At 44.0% G+C, this 17,846-nt stretch overlaps 1 protein-coding gene across 1 annotated transcript in view; it reads left to right on the top strand.

Moving 5' to 3' along the window:
• Positions 1–9,514: 9,514 nt before the first annotated feature.
• The window catches only part of LOC138746714 (26S proteasome non-ATPase regulatory subunit 11), a 60,505-nt gene continuing 52,173 nt past the window's right edge, over positions 9,515–17,846 (top strand). The window contains exon 1 of the mRNA XM_069905039.1: positions 9,515–9,666. Coding sequence (XP_069761140.1) covers positions 9,576–9,666 — 91 coding nt within the window. The 5' untranslated portion in view covers positions 9,515–9,575. The remainder of the gene's footprint in view (positions 9,667–17,846) is intronic.

Raw genomic sequence — 17,846 nt, 5'->3', positions numbered from 1 at the left:
ATGAGAAATTACAACTTGATTGGGAGAAACTAATGAAAGTGAACCTGCTGACCCTATTACCTCTATCGGGTGTCAACTGCTGCGCGGAACTAAATACTTTAAACCAAGGTTTGATGCAACTTGATTTTTATCAGCACTCAGATTACTTAAGCCTGCAGGCTACAACTGATTTACAATAACTTCATTTTGATTTACTGTTCTAGCTGATCACTTCTTACAGAATTACAGCTTGAGCGTAGGAATACTTCCCATGTGAGATGAATTGATCAGGATCCAACAGAGGTTGTAGTCTCCTAGCTTTTACACAGGGCGCCTTTCCATTGGATATATCTGTATGAAGGATGGTACACACTTAACATAGCGGTTCGCGCAACGCTGCTATAGCACCAGCAGCTGGGGCTTGAATCCCATGCTGTCTGTAAGGAGTATGTACGTTCTCCCCATGTCTGTGTGGGTTTCCTCCAGGCGCTCCAGTTTCCTTCCACCTTTCAAAACGTACTGGGATTATAGGTCAATTGGGTGGTATTGGTAGCATGGGCTTGTGGGCCGAATGGACCTGTTACCGTGCTGTATATCTACATTTAAAATTTAAATTAAACACCTGTCCCTCTCTAGTCACAGTTTGCTGACCTGACCAGGATCCATATATTTTGTTTAACCAGCTTTCCATCCCATGTCTTTGAAAATTGTTTAAAAATCTTCCTCATCCAACCTTATGGAAAGCTTTCCCAAAATCCAAATGCATCACATCCTTTGGTTCCCTATCTTCGACTGTACTGCTTATATATCTTCAAAGAAGATATTTCCCTTTTATAAATCCACGTTAACACTGCTCAAACCAGTTATTATTTTATTATTATCCTTCAGAGTTAGATGTCAGTAGTTTTCTGTTGTCTCCTCTTTCTCGGGGAAGTTATCAACCGGAACAAAGCCCTAGCTCTTTGATTCAAATCAGGAAGGAGTAACCAACTCAGGAGAGATGAGTGCAGTTGCACATTCATATCCATTCTCTTTGTAATTTGACAACATCCTCTGTCATTTAAAACCTCCTCCATTATATCACTCCTCATACTGTTTAAACTTTGCAAAAAAATTCCACTTGCCTTTTGATACATATTCTTCCCTTGTTTCCTTCTCTAATATCCAAATGCAAGTCTCTGAACAGTAAAATGCTCCGAATAGTGACGTTCATTATAGATCAGAGGTCAGATGGAATACCAACTGTGATGGTTCAGCCAGTGGTGTCACTAGGGTTGGTGTCACCTAGAGCAGTAACCCATGGTGTCACACCCCACCCCCCATCCCATCATGGACCTCCTTCTGTACTAGACATGATCATACAGAATCCTTAATGATTTTTTTGTACAAATGTCACTTGTAAATCAAAATTTATTTTATTTTTCTCCTTCTTCTTTAATTACTACTTCATTCTCAAAAATGTTATTGATATAGATTCACAAAGACTAATTATCACAATATTGTAGCTGAAACACCAGAAAAATTAACGAAACCAGTAACTATAAGAACATTAGCAGCATTGAAAACAAAAGCGCATGCTTATAGCGCGTGTAGATGAAACCACATGATTCGAAGCGCCGTTGTAATTGGGTAATAATGACAGCTCTGACCGGAGCGCATTAGAAGGCTCAAAAAGTAAATTAGCCTCGAGTTTTAGCCTTGTAGGTATATTGATACATGTAAACTGGGCTTACAAAAATGTTTTTGTTGCTATAACTAAGTACAGGGATATTTTTATAAAGAATAATAAATTTCTGCTGAAACACTGCACAAGAATGTTATAGTCAGTCATTTTGTTGTCACCCCCCTATGATGGTGTCACCTGGTGCAGTCCGTTCCCCCCAGTGATGCCCAGTGAGTTCAGCAGGGATTGTGACTTAGATGGTGCTGGCCTTGTAGATTTTCTGGATTTTTGGATGTTATGTCTATTGATACCTAAACACTGTTTTAATTCTTCCTTTAAATGTTACAGAGTGTGAAAATAAATTTTCCAGTGAATCTGCTGAGTTGAAAGTGCAGGTGGAAATCAGTGCCCCATAGCGTTAGACTAAGTGCAGACACTGGGGCTCCACTGGGAGAAGTGGAGCACAGGAGAGAAGTGCATTAGAGGAGAATGTGGGATCTAGGACTCTGGTGAAAGTGAACAGGGCGAACATTACCCTGTAAGCTAAATGCGAAATGGTCAGGATTTTTGAACAGACAGAGAGCACATTTTAGTTTGTTTGGAATTAAATGTAGCAGATACGTATTAATTTTCATCTGAATCTGAGGACGTATCTAATGAGATTGACAGAACTGCTTCTTTGCAGGGTACATGAACTTGTATCACACCCACCTAGACTTCCTCAAAATAGCAAACGAGCTTATTGCAGGATTATTTCTTTCAGTCTTGAGAGCTCTGTGTGTCCTTTATTGATGAAAACGCATTTTAAATCTTACAATAGATAATTTGCTTGTTGTAACTAAATGAATTGAAATTCATTGTTGCTATAATAAAAATGCAGCGCATGCAGCAAGGACTCACCAAAAAAGCAAATGAATGAATGACAAAATAATTGTTTATGGTTCTGTCTGGTGAGGAAGGTATCGTGGTGTCTTTTACAACCAAATGAATAGACAGATAGTTCTTTAGCCTCGTATCTCAATTAAAATACAGCTCTCCTAGAATGTAGCACTGGCTAATTTCAGTGTTGCATGTCAGCCCAGTAGGACACTGAACTCCCAGGAGTTGAGGCTATAACCCACATTCCTTCAAATTAAATGAGAGGGACTTGGCATTGTAGGTAAGTACACGTTCAATGAAATTAATACAGCGATGGGCTACACTCCAATCATTCTTATGTGTAACAACTGAATGAATTGAAACTACATTACAATTAACAAATCAACTACTATCCTCATTTCAAATCCATCTGTCCCTTCAACAATGTCCAACTTTTGGCAATTAAGCTTGGAACTAAGATTTATGAGCTCTGGTAATTCATGGCAACATCATAACTTCTTTCCTCCCTCGCTGGCCTTTGCTGGGCTCCTTCATTTTCATTACTAACATTTCTAAAAGTAAATCACAAAACCGTGGGTAAAGTAAAAACTGGAAAAACTCCGCAGGTCATACCTTGATGAAGGTCTAAAGCTCGAAACACTGGGTATATATCTTTATCTTTGCTGAGTAAAGTACACTGTTTGACCTACTGAGTTCCTCCAGCATTATGGTTTCACCAGCACTTCTCCCTGGATTATAAAATTGGAAGTGGGACGCAACTATTGTGACTTGGAGGTGCAGTCACATGATGGTCCACTTCTTAAAATAACGGGAAGGTGAAACATTACTGTGACAACTTGTATTTAAATAATGCTTTTAATGTATTAAAAAAAAACTGTCCCGAAATACTTTCAAGGAGATTTATTTCAAGAGAAAGGAAATGGAGATGAAAAGTTACTGAGGAGTCCAGAACATTGTCTCAGCTAAATTCTGTTTGCTGTTGGCAAATGATGGAACGGATACACCAAATGGGAAAAAAAACATTGGGGATTTTGTGAAGTTCATGGGTAGGGAATGCGAGCCTGAAAAAGGTTACAAAAATATGGAGACTAAGAAATAAAAGATAATAATCTGTTATTAGAGCCTCTCAACACAGTATGTAGCAGAAAGAAGAGGTTTGGTGGCTTGATCAGATCTGCAGATTTTCTTGTTTAACTCTATAAGATTCAAGGTTTAGATGAGCTGAATATTGTGAGGTATTGTGCAAAGATGCAGAGCACTGAAGCAGTTAGTCAAAGACAATGAAGGGCATTTTAGTGATGTTTGAGTGTAAATCAATAAAGGTTAATAAGGTGGAAAAATGTCCAACCAAGTATAGACTACCTGCTATTTTTTAAAAATCCTTTCTATAACAGGGGGTGTAGGTTAATTTTGGTGTAAATAGTTGGCAAGGGTTTAAATGGCCAGAAACAGTATCTATTGTGGCGTAAATAAAATGTAAACATTTAGATTTAAAGAAATCGACCCTTGGTATTTTTCTTGTTAAATATAAATCAGTCGATCCTGATTAAAAGTGTAAAAGTCTCTCTGAATCGGAACCAGAATTTGTGGTCATGAACATGTCACAAAGTTTGTTGTTTTGCAGCAGAGCAAATATTGTTATAAAATTACATTTCAAAATAAATAAATTAGTGCAACGAAAAGAGAAAGTGAGGTCGTGACTGTGGTTCGTTGTCCACTCAGAAATCTGATGGCAGAGGGGAAGAAGCTGTCCTTGTACCGATGGGTGTTCGTCCTCAGGCTCCAGTTCCTCCTTCCTGATGTGAAGAGGGCACGGCCTGGGTAGCGAGGGTCCTTGAGGATAGAGACTGCTTTTTCAAGACATCACCTTTTGTAGATGTTCTTGATGGAGTGGAAACTGATGCCCATGATGGTGCTGGCCGAATTCACAACTCAATTTTTTTCTTGCCCCGTGCATTGGCACCCCCATACCAGATAGAGATGCAGCCAGTCAGAATGCTGTCCACAGTTCATCTGTAGAAATTTGCGAGAGTCTGGTGACATATCAAGTCTCTTTAAACTTCTCACAAAATATAGCTTCTGGCTAGCCTTCTTTGTGATTGAATTGACATGAAGGCCCTAGGACAGATCCTCAGAGATGTTAGCACGCAGGACCTTGAAGCTCTGAACCCTTTCATCTGCATGAGGACTGGTTCGTGATTTCCTGATTTCCCTTCCTGAATCAGCTCCTTGGGTTTGATAATGTTGAGTGCAAGATTGTTGTGGAGGCTCTAAAGGTTGTCATAGCCGAAGGGTGGTCGTGGGGATGAGTTTCCACTGCTACGCAAATGCTCTTCATGGTGTGCGACTCAAACAGCCCCTGACAACCAAGTCCAATTCCTGGCCTTCACGTGGGCTACAGTTCTTATGCGCAGTGGAGCTGTTCTCACTGACAGGAGAAGGGGCAAAGGTGGGGCCACTGGTGCCTTGAAACCACTTGCTCTGGGCAGGTTGGGCTCATTAACTACGGACGGTAATTCACCTAGGAGAGGGAAAACTCCAATTTCAAACCTCCGCTGCCTTGTGGGTATACCCACTTAGGGGAAAGGCTTTGGGAGTAAATCCTGACGGAAAATCCAGAGTCGGAGTCCTGAAGGTGGCTGACTGCTGTACCCAGCACCAGTTTGGCAAATCCTGCGATGCCGCTGGCACCAAACTGTATCGATTTTCGTCATTAGCATGGAGGGGGGGGGGGGCCCAGTTATTTGCAGAAACTGTAGCAGAGCTTGCCATTCTAGGATTGGCCACAGACGATGCTGCTAAACAAACCAGTGACAGCTAGAGGTGCAATACCCATGGCCAATCACGACCAACAAGAGCCAAGGGAAAGGAATGGATTGATTATAGCTGCTTCATCATGTTTTAATGTGCTCATCAGTAGAGGAAAAAAAATGTTGCCATCACGAGCAGAAATCCAACAGCAACTTTTGATGTATGCGGTGTCAGTGATCTGAAGGTGTGAGTATTGATGAGTAATACAGGATGGGACCACCAAGTCCAGGTTAACAGTGATGCAGGGCTGGCCTCATCTGACAGTCTGCTCACACTCAGTCCTCCTTCTCATATCTTCCTGCCCCCTTATCCCACAGGGCCCTCTTTTCTTGTCATCACTTCACTATGGCCAAACCTTAACCCTAACCCTAACCCCCCTTTCTTCCTTGCCCTTCTCTGCATACTTTCTAAGACGTAGATATTTCTTTTAAGATGGTGCCTGCTGCATTTCAATTGGTTAAATTGTGAAACTTGGGAAAATGATGCAATATATTGCATTCATGCTGATTTGCAAATCTTTAACTTACCCAATTATCCAGTTTTTGGTTGCAGACCCAAAAGGACATAAGTTATAGGAGCAGGAGTTGGTCATCCGGCCCGTAGAGCCTGCTCAGCTATTCAATGAAATCATGGCTGATCTGATGATGGGCTCATCTCCACCTACCTGCCTTTTCCTCATATCCCTAATTCCCCTGCTATGTAAAAATCTCTCCAACCTTGTCTTAAATATATTTACTGAGGTCATCTCCACTGCTTCAATAAGCATCAAAGTCCACAGATATACCACCCTCTGGGAAAAATAGGTCCTCCTCATCTCCGTCCTAAGTCTACTACCCTGAATCTTGAGGCTACATCCCTTGTTCTGGCCCCACCCACCAAGAGAAACAACTTACCTACCTCAATCTTATCTATGTCTTTCATAATTTGATACATTTCCAGAAGATTTTGTACTTTTAAATCCCAGCAAGCACAGCCCCAAATGACTCAATCTCTCCTCATCTGCTAATCCTCTCATCTCTGGAATCAACCTGGTGAGCCTCCTCTGGACTGCCTCCAAAGCCTTACTTCCTCAAGTAAGGAGACCAGAAATATATGCAGTTCTCCAGATGTGGCCTCACCAGGACCTTTCACAGTTGCAGCAGAACCTTCCTGCTCCTAAATTCAATCCCTCTCCAGAAGAGATAGATACTTGTAGTCACCATTTTGGAAAATGGCACCCTGGGAGTGAAAGGCAGTTTAGAAGTGAATCTACATATGAACTGATGGATTTTGGAATGACGAACTTGAAAGTGGAGTACATGGTTAATGGCAGTGTCAAAGAACTGAGAGGCCTTGGGGTCCAAATCTATAGATCTCTCAACTGGTTGATAGGGTAGTTAAGAAGGCTGGCCTTCATTAGTTGGGGGGAATGAGTTCAAAAGCCTTGAGGTAATGTTGCAGGTCTATAAAACTCTGGTTAGATCACACTTGGAATATTATGTTGAGTTCTGGTCACCTCATTACAGGAAGGATGTGGAATCTATGGAGAGGATGCAGAGGACATGTACCAAGATGCTGCTTGAATTGGAGATCATGTCTTATGAGGCAAGCTTAACAAAGCTTGGGTCTTTGGACCCAAGGAAGACAAGGTGAGACATAATAGAGGTCTATATGATTATGAGAGGCATAGATAGGGTGGACAGCCAGCACCTGTTTTCCAGGGTGACTGTAGCAAGTACCAGAGGACATCAGCAATAAGGTGAGGGAAGGAAAATTTAGGGGAGGCATCAAGGGTTTGTGTTTTTACACAGAGAGTAATGGGTTCTTGGAATGCATCGCCAGGAATGGTGGTGGAGGCTGGAACAAAAGGAACATTTAAAAGATACATAGATGCAAGTGAAGTAGAGGATGCGAGGTAGAGAAGGTTTGTTGAGTGGGTTTATATAGGTCAGCACAACATCATGGGCCGAAGGGTCTGTACTGGGGTGTAATGTTCCAAGTTCTCATTAGTCACTGGAAATGAGTGGGCTACAGTGGGCCAGCTTTTTTGTATGTCTGTGAATTTCTGCCAAAGTGGGCTCAGATGAAGATTCCCTTTGGCCAATCATCTGATGAATATACGAAAAGTGTGAAAAAAATGTCAAGGAGCTATCTTCTAATGTCTGGATCTGCCTGCTTTAAAGCAAGTACAGAAAATTCCTTTATAATCTTGATTCTTGCTTTTTAAATCCTGGCACCCTGTGGAAAAGTTTTGCAAGATTAGCAACTGAGCCCTTCACTGCAGAATATATAGCCTCTAAAGTGCTCTTAGTCACTGCCTTGGTAATTAAGTGCCTGTTCCAGGTCGGTTAATAGTCAATGGCTATCCCAGAACTGGGCAATGATAATGCCATTAATTTTCAGGGAGAAATTATTGGAATACTCTTGATCATCCTTTGGCATCTGCATGGTGCCAAAGTAGTTTATCATTCCCAAGTTCAAAATTTGTTAAGGATTGCTTTGGCTCTTTGAACTGAAATGGGGCTCCAAACAAAACTGCAGGAATGGCAAATTCAATAAAGCCTGAAAGGTTTATTATGTGTTTGCCTCTTGTTCTTCTTCTCCTCCTTCGCTTTTGTCTTCTGTCTCCAACTTCCACAGCAAATGGTTCCCCCTCATAACTCACAAATTGTGAGGGGATAAACAAATAGAGGAGCAGAGACTCAAGAAGTCATGCAGAGAAATGAAAAGTCAATATTTCAGGTTAGGACATTTTATAGAGTACTGTCTTTCTGGTTGTTTGTATCTCTAAATTGTGAAGCATTCAGGAAGATTCAAGGTTATAATAACAGAAACCAAGAAATTAGATCACAATGTGGAATGTTATTTAGCCTTAGAGATCTTGGTTGAGTCATAACTTTGATCATGCAATGTGATTGTGTGAGCAAATTTAAATTCTTAGAAGTCACTATCTCAGGGGATCTTTCCTGGTCATCACAGTACTGACATCTTGAAGAAAGCACATCTGCTTCCTCAGGGTTTTGTGGATTGCTGCTAAGCTTGGCAAATTTCTACAGATGTGTGGTGGATCACGGTCTGGTATGGGGACACCAATATCCCTGAGCATAAAGCCCTGCAAAAGGTAGTGGTCACAGCCCAGGGCATCACAGGTAAAACCATTCCCACCATCAAGAAGATCTACAGGGAATGCTGCCATCGGAGAGCAATCACCAAGGATCCACCCCACCCAGCACACACTCTGTTCTTGCTGCTACCATCAGGAAAGAGGTCTAGGTGCCACAAGACTCACATCACCAGGTTCAGAAAGAGATGCTACCCTTTCCACCATCAGACTCCTCAGCAATAAATCAATCAGGGTCTCATTACTTTTGCACTTTATTGATTTTTTTCCTCTCTGTCTTGCACAGTCAGTTTGTTTACATGTGTACGTTGTGTACCATATTTTTTGCACTACCAATAAGTGGTAATTCTGCCTTGCCCGCCGGATAAAGAATCTCAGGGTTGTAGGTGATGTTGCGTTTGTACTTTTGACAATAAATCTGAAATCTGATTGCATTGGCCTGCAATTGCCCCGCTGGGAGAGGTGTTTTGTCACGTGCCAATGACCGTTTCAGTCCACGACACGCAGCCTCACGTTCGACTCAACAGATATTGCACTTTGTTCGGAATATCTCTAAATCCCAAAGCTTTCAAAGCGAATTCAAAACTTCAGAAACGTTTTAATGGCCTTATAATTTCATAATGGTGTCGATCTGAGCTGCATCCAGAGATTCAAGTTCTCTTGTGGTTAATTGCAGGTCCCATGAACTGATATCTAAAAGAAAATATTTCATTTTTCTTTGGGGTCGACTACTTTCAAAGAGTTAAAATATCCTTATTCTAAAGTTAGACTTGATTCTTCATAATACAGGGAGGGTTAGTGTAACGTGGGAGATTTTTGTGCTGTCCAAAGATATGGAAATCAATGTGCACAATTAATGGGCTTTTTAATTGGGGGGATGAAAACTACATGTCCCACCATTCAATAGATCGAAGGTACGCATGCGTAGACTACGTCATCCCTCGCTCCGCCTGCTGCGCATCCAACCTTAATGCGAATGAGACCTGCCCATTCCAGTTGGTGATTGGACGCTCTCTTCGCATGACGTCACGCGCGGGAAGGGTGATTGGTCAGGTGGCTGCCATTCAGATGACGTTGCGCCGAGCCGGTTCGGTTGCACGGTGGATGGGAGGGAGCTGATGTGATTGTCGGTGAGGAAAAAAGATGGCGGCGGCGGCATTAGTGGAGTTCCAGCGCGCTCAGTCCTTAGTCAGCACCGACCGCAACGCGTCCATCGACATCCTGCACAGTATCGGTGAGTGAGAGCGGCCGGAGGGGCCGCCGCGGCGAGGGGGGGCCAGGGGAGGGGGGGGGGAGAAGAGAGAGGCCGGCCGGGAGGCGACGGGGCTGAGCGCTGCTGACTCACGGCGAGGGCGGGCTGGGCCTAGTCGGAGCGCGCCCACCCCCACCCCCCCCGGGCAGCCACGCGCCGGGTGTCCCCCCCCCCCCCCCAGCACCGGGCGGGCGGAGGGGGAGGGGGAGGGGGGGGGCACCGAGCTGGCCCACAACCCGGCCACACCAGCGGGAGCCCAGGAGTGGGAGCTGCAGGCGAATGAATGGGAAGTGGTAGGGGCTCGCAGCCCATCCTGTAGCGGTAACTTCATCCACCACAATGGGGGGGGGATAGGGGGTGGGGGGATGGAGAATGGGGGGGAGATGGGGAATAGTGGGATGGGGAATGGGGGGGTGGGGGAGATGGGGGGTGGGGGAGATGGGGGGTGGGGGGATGGGGGGTGGGGGGGAGATGGGGAATAGTGGGATGGGGAATGGGGGGGTGGGGGAGATGGGGGGTGGGGGGATGGGGGATGGAGAATGGGGGGGAGATGGGGAATAGTGGGGGGGATATGGGGAATAGTGGGGGGGATATGGGGAATAGTGGGGGGGATATGGGGAATAGTGGGGGGATATGGGGAATAGTGGGGGGATATGGGGAATAGTGGGGGGATATGGGGAATAGTGGGGGGATATGGGGAATAGTGGGGGGGATATGTGGAATAGTGGGATGGGGAATGGGGGGGTGGGGGGATGGGGAATAGTGGGGGGTGGGGAATAGGGGGTATGGGGAATGGGAGGGTGGGGGAGACGGGGAATAGTGGGATTGGGGAATGGGGGGTGGGGGAGATGGGTGGTGGGGGGATGGAGAATGGGGGGGATATGGGGAATAGTGGGGGGATATGGGGAATAGTGGGGGGGATATGGGGAATAGTGGGGGGATATGGGGAATAGTGGGGGGGATATGGAGAATAGTGGGGGGGATATGGGGAATAGTGGGGGGATATGGGGAATAGTGGGGGGATATGGGGAATAGTGGGGGGATATGGGGAATAGTGGGGGGATATGGGGAGTGAGGGGGGATATGGGGAGTGAGGGGGGATATGGGGAGTGAGGGGGGATATGGGGAGTGAGGGGGGATATGGGGAGTGAGGGGGGATATGGGGAGTGAGGGGGGATATGGGGAGTGAGGGGGGATATGGGGAGTGAGGGGGGATATGGGGAGTGAGGGGGGATATGGGGAGTGAGGGGGGATATGGGGAGTGAGGGGGGATATGGGGAGTGAGGGGGGATATGGGGAGTGAGGGGGGATATGGGGAGTGAGGGGGGATATGGGGAGTGAGGGGGGATATGGGGAGTGAGGGGGGATATGGGGAGTGAGGGGGGATATGGGGAGTGAGGGGGGATATGGGGAGTGAGGGGGGATATGGGGAGTGAGGGGGGATATGGGGAGTGAGGGGGGATATGGGGAGTGAGGGGGGATATGGGGAGTGAGGGGGGATATGGGGAGTGAGGGGGGATATGGGGAGTGAGGGGGGATGCCCCTGTAAAGAGAGCTAATGATCCAAACGACGATTAGAGACGAACAGAGTGATCACAGAGTGGAGGAGAACCTGGAGTGATGATCTACTGAGTGATAGTAGCGAAGGACGACCAGCTGTCAGTGGGATTAATTGGAGCATGGGGTGGGGAGGAGATGGTGGGTTCGGGGCAACTCGTCAACTTCTAGCAAGTACCCACACAATGTCGCCAGGCGAAAGGTACAGAAGCAGCGTCTCGGGCTTCAGCCCTTCCTCAAGGGGGTGGGCAAGATGCAGGCAGGCGGGCGCTACAGATCAAGGCAGCTGATTGTCTAAGTCCAACCTGGATGAAACGGCATCCTCTGGTCCTCGGCGCAAATGTGCGCACACAACCAGACCCGAACCTGCAGACCAACCCTCCCTCAACAGGACAGTACTTATCCATGCAATCAATAGTCTTTCGTGAAAATGACAGACTCAAATGGTGAGTTGTGAGTAGTCTTCCTACTATCAAGGCAATCTTCTGACTTGAAATAATTTTAGAACCTCTGATAATTATGTGATTTTTTTTTTAGTACATCCTTGAATTCTTCTCCCTCACCCGCAGGAAGAATGATTAAGTACCAAACACTTTTTTCTCCGACCAATCAGTATTAGGATAAATCAACTAGAACAAGTAAATATATGAAGGAGCAATTGTGTGTTGTCCATGTAAATGCAAAAGGTATCTTATCCAATCAGTACTTAATTTTTCTCATTAAACAGAAGTGCAATACCTTTTGGAGTGAAACCCTATAATGCAGAAGAGGGTCATTCTGCCAGGAGCACTTGAAAGAAAATGAAAGATGAACGATTTGAGCTTTGGTCCTTCATCAGAATATGTTTGTTGTGGACAGGTCTTTTTTTAAGGAAAAGATTAGAATAAAAACATAAATTTGATACAGATTGAATGAAACGTTATTTTTTTTAATGGATATTAGAATGGGCTTTAAAGTTTACAGATACGTTGGCTCAAACTGTCTTATGGCATGTAATGCAAGCTGTAATTGAGATGCAGTCTTTAACCACTGCATGTAGAAATTAAAATGACCTTAACAGCAACTGTTTATAATTTGTGTATCTTTGGCTTGGCTTCGCGGACGAAGATTTATGGAGGGGGTAAAAGTCCACGTCAGCTGCAGGCTCGTTTGTGGCTGACAAGTCCGATGCGGGACAGGCAGACACGGTTGCAGGGCAAAATTGGTTGGTTGGGGTTGGGTGTTGGGTTTTTCCTCCTTTGTCTTTTGTCAGTGAGGTGGGCTCTGCGGTCTTCTTCAAAGGAGGTTGCTGCCCGCCGAACTGTGAGGCGCCAAGATGCACGGTTTGAGGCGAGATCAGCCCACTGGCGGTGGTCAATGTGGCAGGCACCAAGAGATTTCTTTAGGCAGTCCTTGTACCTCTTCTTTGGTGCACCTCTGTCACGGTGGCCAGTGGAGAGCTCGCCATAGAACACGATTTGTGTATAATTTTATGTGATATGTCAATGTACCTCAGGATTCATAACAAATTGTCACAATTTTGATCCACTTATCTTTTCAATTTATGTTTTCTATTCCATTTTTTGGGTGATGTTCAGACATAATTGTGAGGTGGAAACTGCAAAAATCTGTTGTGTAAGTGAGAGAGTCATGAATTCTGGAAGTATCCTATTCCATCAATCAAAAGCCTTTTGGAATGAATCACCTATATTGACACAAAAATTAGTTTGAAATCGTCACTATCCAGAATCTGTGCAGAGGTCCAGAATGTAGCATTAAATTTACTTCTGAGGATAGTTGGCTTTTCATCCAGAATTGAACCATGTTATCCCTAAAATATTTCCACACGATGGAATTCTATTTGCTGATGGCCTGTTACTGAGACATTAGGTGCAGATTTTTTATCTCAATCGAGTAAACCTGCTGGAAAGTTGTTGCAATGCAAGTTAAATATTTTAACTTCATATTGATGTTTGAAAACTAGATGTCTTTGCTATGCTTTGTAATATGATGACATTGCTCTTTTAGGAGTGTCTTGTGCAATTTTGGATTTCCCTATTGTGAGGGCAATTTTTAAAAAAAGCAACGTAATCAAGGCATTTTCATATCAGGCGTCTTGTGATGCTTTTTGTTATATCAATGAAGTGGTTCAATTCTGCAGTTATATAGTTTGAAACAACTACTTTGTACAAGATTTGGAAAGCAAGTACTTTTTGTGTGTCATACTGGTTGAACATGTTAGATTTTGCTACAATCTTCTTTCTGATCCAGCAAAACCAATTTGGAAGAATTGGTTGGGTAAAGTTGTTTTGGAGTTGCAACCTGTTGGTTCATTTATTGGTGTAAATTACTACAAATCAAACCTCTTGTCCTGATTGGTAAATTATAATGACAAGTGAAATATGCCTCCAGTAACTTTAAATAAACTAAATGCCACTGGAGTCTCAGCAAAGGATGATTCAGTTAAGATAATGATGTAACATTATAAGAGTTAGGTTGGCTGCACTTGAAAGGAAGAGGTCACATAGTCCATTTGGGATGTATTGCAGGTTGCTGGAAGTAAGGAAGTGCTGAGAGATGAGGACTCAATGAGCAGATTGCCCAGATCAGCTGGTGGAATGCCTCCTCACTGGTACCCACTAACAAATACTAGGACTTGGGCTGGTGGTGAGAGGAGCCCTACTGCTCAGAGATTTCCTGTATGAGAAATATCGCCCACAACTCACATTATCCCTGAGATGACTGGTGGAGTGGAGTCAGTTGCCCACCTCTTTACAGAATGCTACTTTGCTTAGAGTATGTGCAGAAGGATGCAAGGGTCCTTGTCATGGTTCATCCCAGCAGCAGTGTGATGGAGGACGTTCTGATCTGTGGGCTGCTCCTGGGGATGCATGCAGAGACAAATATCTAGAACTGTTGGAAGACCATCAAGTAGGTGAAAGTCACCCTTTGGTCTGCCAGAAACATGTTGGTATTTCAGCACACAGAAATGTCAGTGAGGGAATGATGCTGATGGGCACATTCCAGGCTGAAGGAGTAAGGCTGAGGGATACACTGAGGTTTGGTGCAGCCAACGTGAGGGCATGGTGGGGAAGGACCACAGTCTAGAGCCATCATTGGATTTTGAGGGGGTGAGACTGTGGGAAAACAAAGGGGCAAATAATGACAGGGTGGTGCTGTGGTATAATTTGAGAACATGTGCAGTGATGGAAATGTATGGATATTTTAAATTTAAACATATAGCATAGTAACAAGCCATTCTGGCCCATGTGCCCTTGCTGCCCAAATACCCCAATTAACCTACTACCCCTGTACATTTTGAAGAGTGGGAGGAAACCTACGCAGACAGTGAGAACGTACAGACAGTGCCAGATTCAAACCTGCTCTCTGGTACCATATTAGTGCTGCGCTAACCGAGCTAACTGCTAAACTAATAACATCAAGGATGTGGAAAGACTTTCAACAGTTTTCTTTTTTGTAAATTTACAGTATTGTGAAAGTCTATTTTTTGGGGGAAAATAAGGAGTTAATGGCAAAGGTCCAGGTCATAATATTAGATATCTATAGATTTTGAGTACTTTCCAAGGACTGGAGAATTGTGAATAAAGCTATGGAGCTTGACAGCATGGACACAGTTCATCAGCCCGACCTACCAGTAATTTTATTCATTCCATATTCCTTTAAATATTTCCTATTCCTGTACCTATTTAAATGTCATAATTGTCCTTGCTGCTACTACTTGTTCCGCCAGCATGGTCCAACTACTCATCACTTATCGTTAAGAAGGTGCACCTCATGTGCTTAAATCTGTGCTTCTTGTTTTAGATTCCTCTAGCTTGGGATAAAGGCTATAACTGTTTACCTTATCAATGGCCCTCATGATTTTATAAATCTCCAAAGCTCCAGGAAGAAAAGTTTCAGATTATCCAGTCTCTTATAATTCAAGCCTACCAATCCTGGAAACATTTGCGAATCTATTCTACACCCTTTCCTGGTCATCTTTTTTCTACCTGGGGGTCCACAATTGTGCATGATCTCACCAAAGGTTTGGACAGTTGTTTTGATGTCCCTGCTCCTATACTCAGTGACATGACTGAGAAAGGCAAGTGTGTCAAATGCCCTTTTCACCAACTAACTGGTTTGCCACTTTCTTGGAACTACATGTCTGTAGTGCCAAGTTTTTGTTCAACGTTTTACAGGGCACTACCATTTGCTGTACAAGTTCTATCCTCGTTTAAACTGTTGAAGTGCAACACCTTGCATTTGTCGATGTAAAATTCCATCTGCATTCCATGGCCTGCTTTCCAGTTCATCTAGGTCCTGATGTTGTAAATGAGTAGTCCATGTAATGCTGAAATAGGCCCTTCAGCCCACTGTTGTGTCATTCATCAAATAGTCATATTACATGATCTGTAGCATACTATTATTTTGGCACACAACTGGTTGTCTGGATGCTTAATTGTTGTAAGTGTCTCTGCCTCCATCACACCCTCATCCAGTGGTTCACAACTTTTTTTGTCCACTCACATGCCATCTTCAGTAATCTCTCACAAACCACAGAGCACCCCTGGCACAGGATGCCATAGATGCTCTGTGGTACAGGATTACTTAAAGTGGTATGTGAGTGGGGGGATAAAGGCTGAGAACCAAACCCTAAGATGGTTCCTTCCAGATTCCAACCACCCACTAAATGGGGGAAAAAAATACTGCATAAATCCTCTAGATAAAACAACTGAGCTAAGAAAATAGGAGCAGGTGAGGGCTACTTGGCCACATGAGCCTGCTGCATGTTGATCTGCCTCTGGCTTCTTACCTTTGAACGTAAACCCATGTTCTGCTCTTGAGGGGGGAAAAAATTCTACCATTCTGGCTGCCTCTCACAATTTTGTATACCTCTATCAAATTCTTTTTGGAACCCCCCCGCCCTTCCTCCACACCCTGTCCCGGCCTTCTTTAAGGAAGTTCAAATTTATTGTCAGAGTACATACATGACATCACACATAACCTGAGGTTCTTTTGCCTGCAGGCCAGGCAGAATTTCCACTTATTGGGAGTATAAACTGTACTCAAGAAAAATATATAGATACAAAAGGGGGAAATGTAAACAAACTGCAAATACAGAAAAAAAATTATTCCGTAACAAATAATGTGCAAAATAAGAGTCATTAAATAAGTCTGAGTGTTGTTTCGAGTTGAGTGGAGGGATAGCAACTGTACTTGAACTTGGTGGCATGAGTATTGTGTGGCACCTATACTTTCCTGATGGCAGCAGTGAGAATAAGAGTCTGTGCTGGGTGGAGTGGATCCTTGATGATTGTTGCTGCTTTTTATTGACAGCATTTCACATAGATGTTCTCGATGGAAGAGTTTTGCCTGTCGTGTACTGACCTTTGTCCATTACCTTTTACAGGGCTTTCTGCTCGGAGCTATTGATTCCTCCATACCGGGCAGTGATGCAGCCAGATAGTATACTTTCCTCTACACAACTGTAGAAGTAGCTAGGTTTCTGATGACTGCAAACACCTGAGGAAGTAGAGGCACTGACGTGCTTTCTTCACGATGACATTACTGTGATGAGTCCAGGAAATGTCTTCTGAGATGATGACTCCCAGGACTTTAAATTTTCTCACCTTCTCCACCTCTCACCTCCTCCCCCTCCCACCCCCCCAATTTCTGGATCATACACCTCTGGTCTTCCCTTCCTAAAGTCTGGTATCAGCTCCTCAACTTTAGTGATGCTGAAGGAGAGGTGGTTGCCGGAGATGCTAATTCGGCCAAGTTTTTATTTTCCCTCCTGTATTTCATCGCATCAGGAGGGATATAAACTGTGGAGACTATCACTGAGAACTCTCAGGGAAGATAGAAAAGGGTCTGTATTGATCGACATTTGCTGGAAGGCAGTGGAGCAGGTCAACGCAACTTCCATGCGCCAGCCAGTATTAACTAAAAAGCATACACTGTCCTCTCTCTTTGCCAGAATAAGGAGTTCAGAAACCAAACTGTCTTTACTGTTGCTCATTACTGAACATACTTCATCTCTGGCCACATCCTGCTGAACCTCCTTTGCTCTCTCCGCAGCACAAACATTTCATTCCTTTAGTACTCAGCCAGAGCTGCATGTCGTACCCCAGCAGCAGCCTAACTTGTGTCTTGTGAGCTTGTACCATAATTTTAATGAATTCTTGGCTATAACTTATGAAGGTAACTATCTCGTATGCCACCTTATCACCTCTACTGCCACTTTTGGGATTCTCAAATTTAAAGTAGCCTGTTCTTCAGTGACCTTATTAATTGTCCGAAAGGGTATTATCTTGCATATAATCTGGATTAGCTTTATCGTACTAATCAACATTATCCGGAAGTCTAAGACTCTGTATCAGAAGAACTACTAGATCACAAGTGGTGTATTAACTTACTGCTTTAAATCACGATTATGTTGGCATACTCAGGACTTGGTGCTATCAGACTAACATATTTTCTGGACTATTAACGTTATTCGTATTGATATATCAATGCATGTTCAATTCACTTTTTAAAAATGATACCACATGGTAGAACGCCCTTCCAGCCCATGCAGCCTAATTGCACTCAATTAATCTCACAACCCTGCACATTTTGGAGGGTGA

The sequence above is a fragment of the Narcine bancroftii genome, chromosome 12, assembly GCF_036971445.1.
Source record: "Narcine bancroftii isolate sNarBan1 chromosome 12, sNarBan1.hap1, whole genome shotgun sequence".
Classification (NCBI taxonomy): Eukaryota; Metazoa; Chordata; class Chondrichthyes; order Torpediniformes; family Narcinidae; genus Narcine; species Narcine bancroftii.
Note: the sequence above shows the minus strand (reverse complement) of the source record. Positions and strands in the feature narration are given on the sequence as shown.